General features: G+C 33.0%; 2 protein-coding genes, 1 long non-coding RNA gene and 1 pseudogene across 6 annotated transcripts; 2 read left to right on the plus strand and 2 right to left on the minus strand.

Moving 5' to 3' along the window:
* Positions 1–1,038: 1,038 nt before the first annotated feature.
* Positions 1,039–2,899, minus strand: LOC118349842 (non-functional pseudokinase ZED1-like). The gene is made up of 2 exons (XM_035695571.1): positions 2,674–2,899; positions 1,039–2,498 (listed from the first exon to the last, which is right to left on the minus strand). Exon 2 carries the CDS (start codon positions 2,472–2,474, stop codon positions 1,458–1,460), a length of 1,017 nt encoding a protein of 338 aa, XP_035551464.1. The 5' UTR covers positions 2,475–2,498; positions 2,674–2,899; the 3' UTR covers positions 1,039–1,457.
* A 1,034-nt stretch (positions 2,900–3,933) lies between these two features.
* LOC118343844 lies at positions 3,934–4,567 on the plus strand. Its single transcript, XR_004797635.1, has 2 exons — positions 3,934–4,185; positions 4,270–4,567. It is a non-coding gene; the product is annotated as an uncharacterized LOC118343844 (long non-coding RNA).
* A 145-nt stretch (positions 4,568–4,712) lies between these two features.
* Positions 4,713–6,588, minus strand: LOC109008082 (non-functional pseudokinase ZED1-like). 4 transcript variants are annotated; one of them, XM_018988051.2, is made up of 2 exons: positions 6,497–6,588; positions 4,713–5,927 (listed from the first exon to the last, which is right to left on the minus strand). In XM_018988051.2, the coding sequence occupies exon 2, from the start codon at positions 5,905–5,907 to the stop codon at positions 4,924–4,926; it is 984 nt and encodes a 327-aa protein (XP_018843596.1). In that variant the 5' UTR covers positions 5,908–5,927; positions 6,497–6,588; the 3' UTR covers positions 4,713–4,923. The 4 variants fall into 4 exon arrangements, with proteins under 4 accessions (XP_018843596.1, XP_018843590.1, XP_018843595.1 ...); XM_018988045.2 differs by having other exon boundaries at positions 6,448–6,501; XM_018988050.2 differs by lacking the exon at positions 6,497–6,588 and adding an exon at positions 6,099–6,399 and having other exon boundaries at positions 4,713–5,917.
* Positions 6,589–12,157: 5,569 nt separating this feature from the next.
* The window catches only part of LOC109008059, a 48,608-nt pseudogene continuing 48,477 nt past the window's right edge, over positions 12,158–12,288 (plus strand).

Raw genomic sequence — 12,288 nt, forward strand, 5'->3', positions numbered from 1 at the left:
ATTCATTGCTTTTCCTGTGCATAGACCTTTTCTTTCCACTCATTTCCTTTATCAAAAGCTCTGTACTCAATTACAACCACGATAATTTGTGACAAACCAGTAGAGATTAACAGGAATTACAGTCCTACTCAGAAAGAGAGAGAGAGAGAGAGAGAGAGAGAGTTGACTTCATTTGTATGTATGCAGCAGCACGATATTATTTCAGCTTCTCCTCAGAAAATCATATGCAATGGCAATATATCACTCTCATTCCCTTGCACAGGTCCAGAAAATAGATTAGGCATCTGGTACTTCAATTCTGCTGAATTTAAGGACCCTTTTAATGGAAAAGATACCCTCTTCGTTGCATGTTTCTGCAAGTAGTAGTTCAGCAACTGCGAGGCTTCCTTTCATTGCAGCAAAATTTACTTCTTGAGCCTGCAAGAATTTTCATTTAAGGACCTGTTTGGTTTCAGAAATGATTTCATCTCATCTCATATCATCATTACAATTTTCTCAAATTTTCACACAAAATATAATAAATAATTTAACTTTTTTAAATCTCAAAATAATAATAATATTAAAAAATAATATTCTAATAATATTTCATTCAACTCATCTAAAAACATCTCATCTCCTCCAATCTCATCTCACAATAATAATATTATGTCATCCAAATGTCACTGATCTTCTAGCATGCACTGAATTAGCAGTCATTGATCCTTCGGTTGCAACTTTCAATCAAAGCATGGTTATTTAAGTCATCCACATCGGAGGCAGATGATGATGGAGATTCTGGATTCAGCTGAAGACTACAAAAGCATACAAAAGTAAATGAAATATCAATAGAAAATTCATTTTAATGATTGAAATCATAAGCATTACATACCCCACAAGTTTTGAAATAAGAACAACTCAAAACCCTCAATTCCTTAACAAATGACTGCACTTTTATGATTGAAAAAATATGGGTAACTTCAACACTTTAAAAGGGTTTTCTCTCTACAACTGTGAGGTTGAGAGAGTGAAGCAGAAAACAGAATAGGAATGAAAGTTGCATCGAAAACAGAGGAAGAAATTTGGATAAAACTGATTTGCTCAGATTACACTCAATAATCACACTACAAATAGACTACTCCAACCAAGAAATAAACTCCCACGCTTTAGAAACCACTTACCCGCAACCAATAAACAATGTGGACAACAAAGTAACTAAAAACTCCAAATTAATAGGATTCCACTCTCATACATCTTTGTAAATCTTGTTTAGCTGCAATAATGGGGAATCAACACCATACCCAGCTTTGTCCTCTGCATATGTAAGTAGTAACATGGCTGCATATAGGCCTTTTTATTCAATTGACTACATTCTTGATGACAGATTTGTGCCTTCAAATGCTGCATGTACTATACAGTATGGAAGACCATGAATATATATTAATCAATCTGTAACGTACATAGCTAATCTAAGGTGGTGATCAGAGACACTGATCATAAATCCGCCTGAGTTGTTTAGCCACATCAGTGATTGTTGGTCTATCTTCACGTTTGTTGGAGAGGCAACTCAGGGCAAGGTTTGCAAAAGTTAGAAACTGCTGCTGATCAACACTTTCTTCCAACAATTCCGGATCTACAATTTCAATCAACCGTTCATGTTCATATTCGGCCTTCACGCAGCGTAGTATATTGCCTTCATTGTACCTGGTATTTTCTGTATTCAACATCCATCCTGCCAAAAGCACAAGTAGAATTCTACCAAAATAATACACATCATCCTTCTGAGTAAAGTTGCCTGTAAGAGAATAGTCAGGTGCAATAAAACCAATTCTCGAGCGTACAACACTATCGGTTGCATGCAACTGACCTTCAGGAATAGGTAAAGAGAGCGAGAAATCAATCAACTTGGGAACATTATTCTCATCCAACATAATGTGGGACGACTGAATATCCCTGTGTACAAAGGGCATGGATAATGCAGTATGGAGATATGCAACTGCATTTGCTATTCCCATTGCAATCCTTAACCTACCCTTCCATGGTATCGGTTGATAAGGCTCGACTCGATCACAAATGCACGCTTTGAGACTCTTGTGCCCTACATATTCATACACTAGAGTCGGCCATTGGGTTTCTAGGCAGCATCCTAGGAGCTTTAGAACATTTTTGTGAATACTCATATTTGATCCAATTACAACGTCTTTAAAAATGTCCTCATATCTAGTAAAAGGCCAGTGATCGTCATCAAATTTTTTAACTGAAACTAAGCGGCCTTCCAGGCAACCCTTGTAATATTCAAAACCACCTGCACGCAGAAAAAGCTGACGTTTGTCATAGTTTTTTGTTGCTATGCTGAGCTCCATGGCAGAGAAGAAACGTATAGGATTGCATTTCCCGTTGAAAAGGGTGATACGCTCCTCTAACAACATTCTTCCATTCTTCATAAATGGCGTCTCCTCTGTGTCTTTCCTGATCTTCAGCTTCAAACATGCATTCATCTTGCTTGTCCGCCAAACCCCGGCCTTAGAATACAGATAGGAAAGAATTTGCACACATGTTATGGGGAGATAAAAATTATATGGAGATGCTTAATCTGTCTTTAAATGAAGATATTGCAGAATTTAGAGTTTGGAACCAGTAATCTGCAACCATGTAAATTAAGCATGACTCACAAGAACTTGAAACATATTAACTTACCTACGAATCCAGAGACGTGAGAGAGATGGAGATAGCCGTAGCTAGAACCGGTGAAGCTGAAGCATAACAAACTTAAACGATAATGGCGAAGCAGTACTAGGCAATTTTCGAGTTTTATTATCATATTTAATACTAACCAAACCTTTAAATTATAATGACCAAGCTGGAAACTGGGAAGATTCATAGCAATTACTTGGATATTCTCTTCAACTTTGCCCTTTTAATATGTTGACCCAAATCCAATACACCTGCCTGCTTATGGACCTCACCTGCCTGAGAATTAAACCAAAACATAACAAGTGTGCAAACAGGTCAAAATTTGTGGTCCAACTTCAGTGTCACTTTTCTTCTTTGGTAGTGAATTTTATCTGTCGGTCTCTGCTGACGGCTCAATGGGTAGGCAATCTAGGCCCCACCTTGAGTAGGCCTCCTAATAAAAAAGATATATTATCACTCTAAAAATAGATTTAAAAAAAATATTGATTAGCATAAAAGATGGAGAAAATACCTTAAATAATAAAATTTTATTTAAAAAACTAGTAAATGTAGAAGTTTTATTAAAAGAAAATAAGTCTTCTTAAGTACAAGCAGTTTGGCATAACAAACCACGTACCGATATTGACATGACTTTTTTTTGTTAAAAACAAAAATAAAAGAAGAAAAATTTTAAGAGAATAATGTATTATGTCTCACAAAAATTATTTACGTCTCAATTTACACTGTTTCATTAAATATATGCCTTACATGTCAGCATCGGTGTGCAGTTTAGTGCGCAAACTCGCTTACAAGAAGACTTTTCCAAATATTACCCAAAATGTATAAAATTGTCAAACAAAGATGAAATTTGAATAAAAGTGACAAAATAATGCTGTAATATTACTCTCCAATATTTTCTAAGATATAATGTGTAAGTTGATATGGATGGCCTTTATTTGTTTTCAAAATTAAGTATTAAAAGAAGTATTATATATGAATAGGAGATAATATTCCAATTACATAAAAAATAGATTCTCCTTCTGTTTATAGATATTATTAAGCAAATCAATAATAATAGTTGTTTTGCATCTAAAAGAAAATAAGTCCAATTTTTTAATAAAATTTCATCATTTTAAATCTAAATATTATTATTATTTTTAAATTAAATTAAAGTCTCGTATTAATTGCTATATTGAGCCGCCCTGGTCTCATTTGATCTCTTATGTGGCGCCCCAATAATGACTTCACATGCTCTTTCGTCATGGCGTGCAAATGCGGGCAATTTTTGCCACTAGATCTTCTGTATCTTGTCCGTGTGCAAGAGTCGAATAAAACCCAAGTTGGCACAATGTATTGTCAATGTCTGTGGATCTCTCCAAAGGAAATCAATCATTGGATCGAGTTTGATGCCAATTAGCTTTCCGCAATAAAATTTCAATCGACAGTGTGAAAAGAGAGAGGAGTGATCATGAAGTTTGTTGGTCTTGTCTGATGAAAAATCAACACTTCCACATGATAAGTTAGACGGTCCCAAAGGTGAATGAATTGGGTACATTAAAAAGATAGTAGCGAGTGAATCTGTAGTTTTGTCTTATGCTTTGGGCTGTTTATAATTGTTAGGGATAGTTGACACTCTGCCACAGAATTGAGAGCAAATGAAGAAGGTGATTGCAGCAGGCCGATCAAAGGAGAAATATGCAGTACACCTACAGAAGACTCTAGAACAATTCTGCAGAAAAAGGAAAGAGTAAGGTGTTATGAGAATATTCTTGTAAACAGAATTATATTCTATGAAACACGTGTCATATATGTGCAGAGTATTCTGTTGTGAAAATCATCTATATAAACATTGTAAAAAGGCATGATTGTGCAGAGAAGAACTATATGAATTATGAAAGTGACCCTTTGAGACATTTCATCAAACACCTAGTCTATCACTTACGTTTTCATTTCAACATGGTATCCAGAGCCCAGTAAGACTCACGTTGTCCCTTTACAGAAAATGGACTCGTCCATTTCGTCCCTTTACATAAAAATTGCTTTCTTTACAATGAAAGGATAAATTTTTTTTAGCTGCAATAATGGGGAATCGACACCCAGCTTTGCCCTCTGCATATATAAATAGTAACATGGCTGCATGTATGCCTTTTTATTCAATTGAGTACATTCTTGATGATAGATTTGTGCCTTCAAATGCTGCATGTATTATAGAGCATAGAAGACCCTGAATATACATATTAATCAATCTGTAACATAGCTAATCTAAGGTGTTGATCAGAGACACTGATCATAAATCTGCCTGAGTTGTTTAGCCACATCAGTGATTGTTGGTCTATCTTCTCGTTTGTTTGAGATGCAACTCAGGGCAAGGTTTCCAAAAGTTAGAAACTGCTGCTGATCAACACTTTCTTTCAACAATTCTGGATCTACAATTTCAATCAACCGCTGTTCATCATATTCGGCCTTCTCAAAGAATAGTATATGGGCTTCATTGTACAAAAGCACAAGTAGAATTTTACCAAAAGAATACACATCATCCTTCTGAGTAAAGTTGCTTGTAAGAAAATAGTCAGGTGCAACAAAACCAATTCTCGACCGTACAACACCATCGGTTGCATGCAATTGACCTTCAGGAATAGGTAAAGAGAGCGAGAAATCAATCAACTTGGGAACATTATTCTCATCCAACATAATGTGGGACAACTGAATATCCCTGTGTACAAAGGGCATGGATAATGCAGTATGGAGATATGCAACTGCATTTGCAATTCCCATTGCAATCCTTAACCTACCCTTCCATTGTATCGGTTGATAAGGCTCGATTCGATAACGAATGCACTCTTTGAGATTCTTGTGCCCTACATATTCAAACACTAGAGTCGGCCATTGGGTTTCTAGGCAGCATCCTAGGAGCTTTAGAACATTTTTGTGAATACTCATATTTGATCCAATTACAACGTCTTTAAAAATGTCCTCATATCTAGTTAAAGGCCTGTGTCGATGGTCATCAAATTTTTTAACTGAAACTAAGCGGCCTTCCAGACAACCCTTGTAAAATTTAAAACTACCATCATGCAGAAAAAGTTGACTTTCGTCATAGTTGTTTGTTGCTGTGCTGAGCTCCTTGGCCGAAAAGAAACGGATAGGATTGCATTTCCCATTGAAAAGGGCGATACGTTCCTCTAATAACAGTCTTCCATTCTTCATAAATGGCGTCTCCTCTTTGTCTTTCATCTTCAGCTTCAAACATGAATTCATCTTGCTTTGTCTACCAAACCCTTAAAATACAGATAGACAAGATCAATATACACACATATTATGGTGAGATAAAAATATGGAGAATCTGGCTTTAAATGAAGATATTGCACAAATTAGAGTTTGGAACCAGCAATCTGCAACCATGTAAAGCATGATCATGACTCACAAGAACTTGAAACATATTAACTTACACTTCATGAAATTACAGGGCCTTTATTGATAGATCAGGCTAACCGTTCTCGTATGTCATGATTTGCATATTATTTGAGGAATTCTGTACAGATCTCAAAACAGCCTCCTCATATTCAAAGATATTACAAGTAATCTAGAAATAAATCAGAACATCCAATACTACTAAAACTAACTCAGGGGAGCAGAGAGAATATATATATATATATATATATTTTTACATATGGATCCAGAGACACGGAGATGTAGATAGCTGTAGCTAGAACCGGTGAAGCAGAACAAACTTAAACAATAATGGCGAATTAAAGCACTAGGCAATTTACAAGTTTTATTATCATATTTAGTACTAACCAAATGAAGGCCATTCAAGCAGGAAACTGGGAAATTTCATTGCAATTACCTGGATATTCTCTTCAACTTCGCCCTTTTAATATGTTGACCCACGACATGACCTACCTCACCTGCTTGTGGTCCTCACCAAACCAAAACATAGCAAGCGTGCAAAGAGATCAAAATTTCTGGACCAACTTCAGTGTCACTTATTATTTGTCTGTCTCCAGTTATTTTCTGTCAAAATACTCCTTTTCTTATGTAATTATTTAGTGGTGAATTTTTCTCGGTCGGTCCCATTTCTCTTATATGCCCCAATTCCATTGGTAGAGTTATGACTTGACATCTCTTTCGTCAATGGCGTGCAAATGCCGGCAATCTATTACTATATATATATATATATATATATATATATATCTGCCTATATCTTAAAAGTGTCTATAACATCAACAGTAATGAACAGTAATTTTAGTAGATTCAGCAGCGTTGTCTTCTTCTGTCGTTCATTTCCTTCCTATCTTATTTCATTTCAGTCACATTTTTACATCTTAGTTGAACAGCTCTTCTTCGGACAGTCCAAAATATCTAGCCTTGATAGAAGGGATGGAATGCAAGATACTTTGTAGAATTTACGTTTCATACTCGAATGGAGGAAGAAATATTTCTTGCCGTGCTGTTTGAGAGTTTTCTTCTCGCCGTTTGGTATGCAAAAATTCCTAATTTCACTTCTGCATGTTTTTCATCTTCTCTTTCTCGCATATTTATTTTCTTTCTACGGCTCAATCGCATTTTCTTTCTTCGGCTCAACAACGTAGGTATATTTCTTCTTCTTCTTCTTCGTTTCCCTTCTTCCCCGTATGATTTATTTCTTCATTTCAAATGTATTTTGGCATCTCTGTGTTGTTTCTTTTGTGTTTATTTTTGGTTTGACGAGAGGAAGAGAGAGTTTCCATGTGCGTATGAATGGTAGTGTGCGACGGAGAGGGAAAGGGAACTTCGTGGTGGCCGGGTTTGGTAGAGATTGTCGCTGGTGTGAAGTGGTGGAGGTGTGGTGGCCTGGGTAGCCGCCTACGGCTGCGCTGGTTGAGAGAAATGAGAGAAACCCATTTCGGATGGATTTCTGTGGGGAAAATATAGGGCTGCGCGTGGGGGACATTGGTGGTGGCTGGGTTGGTCGCCAGCGTGAGGGGGAGTCGCCTGTGGTGGTCGTGATGGTAGGTGGCTGCGTACGGCGGAGCCGGTTGAGAGAAATGGAAAAAACTCATTTCGGATGGGTTTCAGCGGGGGAGACCTAGGGCTGCGCGTGGGGGACATCCATGGTGCCTCGGGTGGTCGTCGGCGTGAGAGGGACTCCCCGGTGGTGGCGGTGAGACTGGCCGGTGCACGATGGCGCCGAGCTGGGCTGAAGCAGAACTGACCGTGAGGAAGAATCGGGCATAGAGAGAGACAACGTGAGGAAAAAAATAAATAAATAAAATCATTATAAATTCACTACAAAAAAATAATATATGTTTAAAAATATCTAATTATTTGTTATTAATAAATAATAGTCAATTTTTTTTTCCATAAAACTGAATATATAATATAATATAGGTAGAAATGTTTAGATAGAAAATAACTCTAGACGGAAAAATCAGTAATGTCCCTAATAATATCAGAATCATAGTAAAAATCATTATAAATTCACTACAAAAAAATAATATATATTTAAAAATATCTAATTATTTGTTATTAATAAAAAATAGTCAATTCTTTTTTTTTTTTTTTTGCATAAAATGGAATGAGAGGAATATAATGTAAGTAAAATGTTTGATAGAAAATAAGCTCTAGAGCTGAAAATGAATCTCCCTAATAACATCAGTATCATAGTAAAAATTATTATAAATTCACTACAAAAAATTAATATATGTTAAAAAATATCTCATTATTTGTTATTAATAAATAATAGTCAATTTTTTTTTTCTTTCCATAAAACTGAATATATAATATAATGTAAGTAGGAATGTTTAGATAGAAAATAGCTCTAGATGGAAAAGTCAATAATGTATCTAATAACATCAATATTAAAAATCATTATAAATTCACTACAAGAAAATAATATATGTTCAAAAATATCTAATTATTTGTATTAATTAGAAAATAGCACTAGATGGAAAAGTCAGTAATCTCCCTAATAACATCAGTATCATAGTAAAAATTATTATAAATTCACTACAAAAAATTAATATATGTTAAAAAATATCTCATTATTTGTTATTAATAAATAATAGTCAATTTTTTTTTTCTTTCCATAAAACTGAATATATAATAGGAATGTTTAGATAGAAAATAGCTCTAGATGGAAAAGTCAGTAATGTCTCTAATAACATCAATATTAAAAATCGATGCAACCCAATAGTAAGAACATGGCTAAGGGTTAGGTTTCTTCTTCTAGTTTTACTATTAAGGGGGATTTGCTATTCTACAAGGAAGGTTGTATGTACCTAATGACCCCAGTTTTATTAAAAAATTGTTGCATCTGCTTCATAGCAGTGTTGAAGGTGGGCATTTTGGGGTAGACAGACCCTTTGCAGGGTTACGAGGAAGTTTTTCTGGCCAGGCCTTAAGGGTGTTGTTAAAGAGTTCATACGTGGTTGTGATGTTTTTCAGAGGATTAAGGTGGAGTAGTCTTGGCCTAGTGGATTGCTTCAACCTCTTCTTATTCTTAATTGAGAAATGACTTGTACAAGCCCCAAATAGGCAAACCCCATGCAAGCCCTTGTAAAAAAGTGGACCACATCATAAATTCACTACAAAAAAATAATATATGTTCAAAAATATCTAATTATTTGTTATTAATACATAATGTTTAGATAGAAAACAGATCTATATTGAAAATTCAGTAATGTCCCTAATAACATCAGTATCATAGTAGACAAATAAATATAAAAGAATTATCTGCATGTCAACTATTTTGAAACAAATAAAATTTCCAGCATTCTCATCTTAAAGGTAATATGACAACTTCCTTCATGCATCGTATGACATCTTGAAGCCCAGCAACAGAATCCCAACCCTGAAATAAATTTCCACTTTCTGATTCTGAGCCTCCAATGTACACAGGTGATTTTATTACACAATATAAAAGTACAAATGAGAAGGAATTATTTTATTACACAAGTAGAGAAAAATTATTCATCCGATTCAAGTACTAAGAGATTATGAGAGTAAATAAATGTGAATGAAACAACAATATACATGTTGGTTTTGCAATAAAAGTGTGACTTTAGCATATTAAAAATGAGTCAGCTAGGCTGCTGTTCAATAATGACTGTTGAACGTACCCGCCTAACACAAATTTATATTTATATTTTTTTCTTCTCATAATTTTTTAATATATATTTAAATATTTTTAAAAAATAAAAAAATACATCAATACATTAAAAGCCACTTTCTCAATCAATCATAGTAAAAAAAGAATTTTATATATGAACAATCAAAATGAGGGGCAAGCTCAAGCGGCATACTAACATTTTCTATTATAAATACATGTAGTACACTATGTAACTGTAGGTTGCAACTTTAATGATCTATATTATTCTCATTTACCTGAGTTTTTTTCTTGTACAGTAGATGTTTATATTTTTAAATAATTTATTTTATAATAATACAAGGCAAACGTGCCTCGCACGTAGCTCTACCGCTAGTATACTTAAAAGCGGCTATAATATTACTGTTCATTACTGTTTATCAACAGTATAAACAGTAAAGAAGTTTTTTTTTTTCTTCGCATATCTTATACTGTTTGTTACTGTTTATAAATAGTAATTATGAACAGTAATTTTTTTTTCTTCACATATTTGTTTAGTTTTTCTGTTTCTTTTTGGGTTTATCCATGTGAATGCCAATGTGCAACGTAATACCACAATCGTGCATGAGGAATGAGAGAGGAAAAAAGGAAAAGTATGAAAAAATATTGATTTTTGAGTTTTAAATTCTAACCCTTCATCTTTAATCTTCAGATTTAATCTAACAGTAGAAGTTTAAATATTAATTTAAACTATAAAATAGATAATTTAAATTTAAATATTATATCATACACTTAAAATTAACTTCAATTTATAAAATATTAATTTCTCATCATTAAATAAAAGATAAAGTTTTACTGAATATTAAATAAATGATGAAATTTTGTTAAATATTTTTAAAAAAGTATAACAATATAAATAATTAGAGTTTTAACATAATTTAAATATGATAATATTTTTAATTAACTAAAAAGAACTGCTACAACTAATGAAGAAGTAGCCTGAAAATATGTCCTGAATGTGTATTTCACTTTTTTATTTTTCTTTTCCTTTTTTCATGTATTTTTTTAATCATCATAAACATTTTTTAAAAAAATAAAAAATTCACAAAATTATTAAAAAAACACTTCTTCAATCACTAGATAAAAAAAGAAAAGAAAAAGGCAAACGTCCCTTGGACGTTACCTACTGTAGTATATATATATATATATATATATATATATATATATATATAAAAGCGGATTCAAAATACATTCTATCCATAAAAATATTCATTCTATCTATTAAATTTAAAGTGTTATGTTTATGAAGCAGTAAACCTTTTAAAAGTAATATTTCATTATGAATTATTATAAGTTTTAAGTTTTATTTCTTTTTTTATATATAAAGATATAAACCAATTCAAGACTCTACCCAAAAATACTAATTCAATATTTATATTGTTTTACATTTTAAGCAAAGTTATATGACTCCAATGTGGCATTCTATCCATTAAACTTGAAGTGTTATATTTATAGAGCGATAATCATTTTAAAAATAATGTTTCGTTATAAATTATTGTAATTTTTAAGTTTCATTTTTTTTTTCACATATAAAGATATAAATTGATTCAAGTCTCCACCCAAAGGTACTATTTCAACATTTATATTGTTTCGTTGTCCTATAAACCGTTTCAAATTTCTCCACTATAAAATTAACCCGGTCTCTCTCTAAATCTCTATCCCTCATATACAACATACACAACACTCCACGCATTGCGCGGATTATAGTCTCGTTTTTTATAATTGCACTACCACTATATAAGCCCGTAGTAAAATTATTTCATCTCATCTCATCTCATTTCATTTTTATAATTTTTTCAAGTTTCACATAAAATATAATAAACAATTCAACTTTTTCAAATATCCAAATAATAATAATATTAAAAAATAATATTTTAATAATATTAAAAAATAATATTTTATTCAATTTTTAATTTTTAATTTTAATCTAAAACCATCTCATCCAAACAGCTGCTATATCTTCTGCTATATCTTCCGTATCTTACGGGCACAATGTATTGCCAATATCCGAATCAATATTTGGAGGTTGATGCCAAATTATTTATAAATACAACTCGTAAAATTTATTTTAGATATTTATAAATAAAGAAGATTACTCGACAAATTACTTATAAAATAAATATAAAATTATAACAAATTATAAAATAGTTATAAAAGAATATTAAATTTCTATTCTATAAAAATTAATTATTTCTCGAATAATTCTTTCCATTTCACGTGGCTTAAAATACGGCGGAAAAAAGAAAAAAAAAAAAACGAGGCGGGAAAAAGTAGAGCAGTTCCTGGAAAAATCTCTGATGCTGAAAAGTTTCTTCAGTAAATCAATAACAGGTCATGATTTATAATTTCTCAAACCATCTGAGTTAGGGCTTCCAAGTCGCTATGGCAGATTTCCAGATCTCGACTCATCACGCCAAGTGGATGATCTTGACTCCTCAAGAGTTGGTACGTTCCTTTCTTACTAGTGCCTTGCTACCATTACCACCATTTGTTTCCCGTTTGGTTGACGAGAA

This window comes from Juglans regia, chromosome 11, assembly GCF_001411555.2.
Source record: "Juglans regia cultivar Chandler chromosome 11, Walnut 2.0, whole genome shotgun sequence".
In the NCBI taxonomy this organism is placed as follows: Eukaryota; Viridiplantae; Streptophyta; class Magnoliopsida; order Fagales; family Juglandaceae; genus Juglans; species Juglans regia.

Excerpts from the sequence above, each read along its gene's own strand:
- LOC118349842 (XM_035695571.1), bottom strand. The coding sequence starts at position 2,474 with ATGAATGCATGTTTGAAGCTGAAGATCAGGAAAGACACAGAGGAGACG.
- LOC109008082 (XM_018988045.2), bottom strand. The coding sequence starts at position 6,487 with ATGAAATTTCCCAGTTTCCTGCTTGAATGGCCTTCATTTG. Across the intron at positions 5,928-6,447 it reads GCTTGAATGGCCTTCATTTG|GGTTTGGTAGACAAAGCAAG; the intron begins GTTAGTACTAAA and ends CTGTATTTTAAG.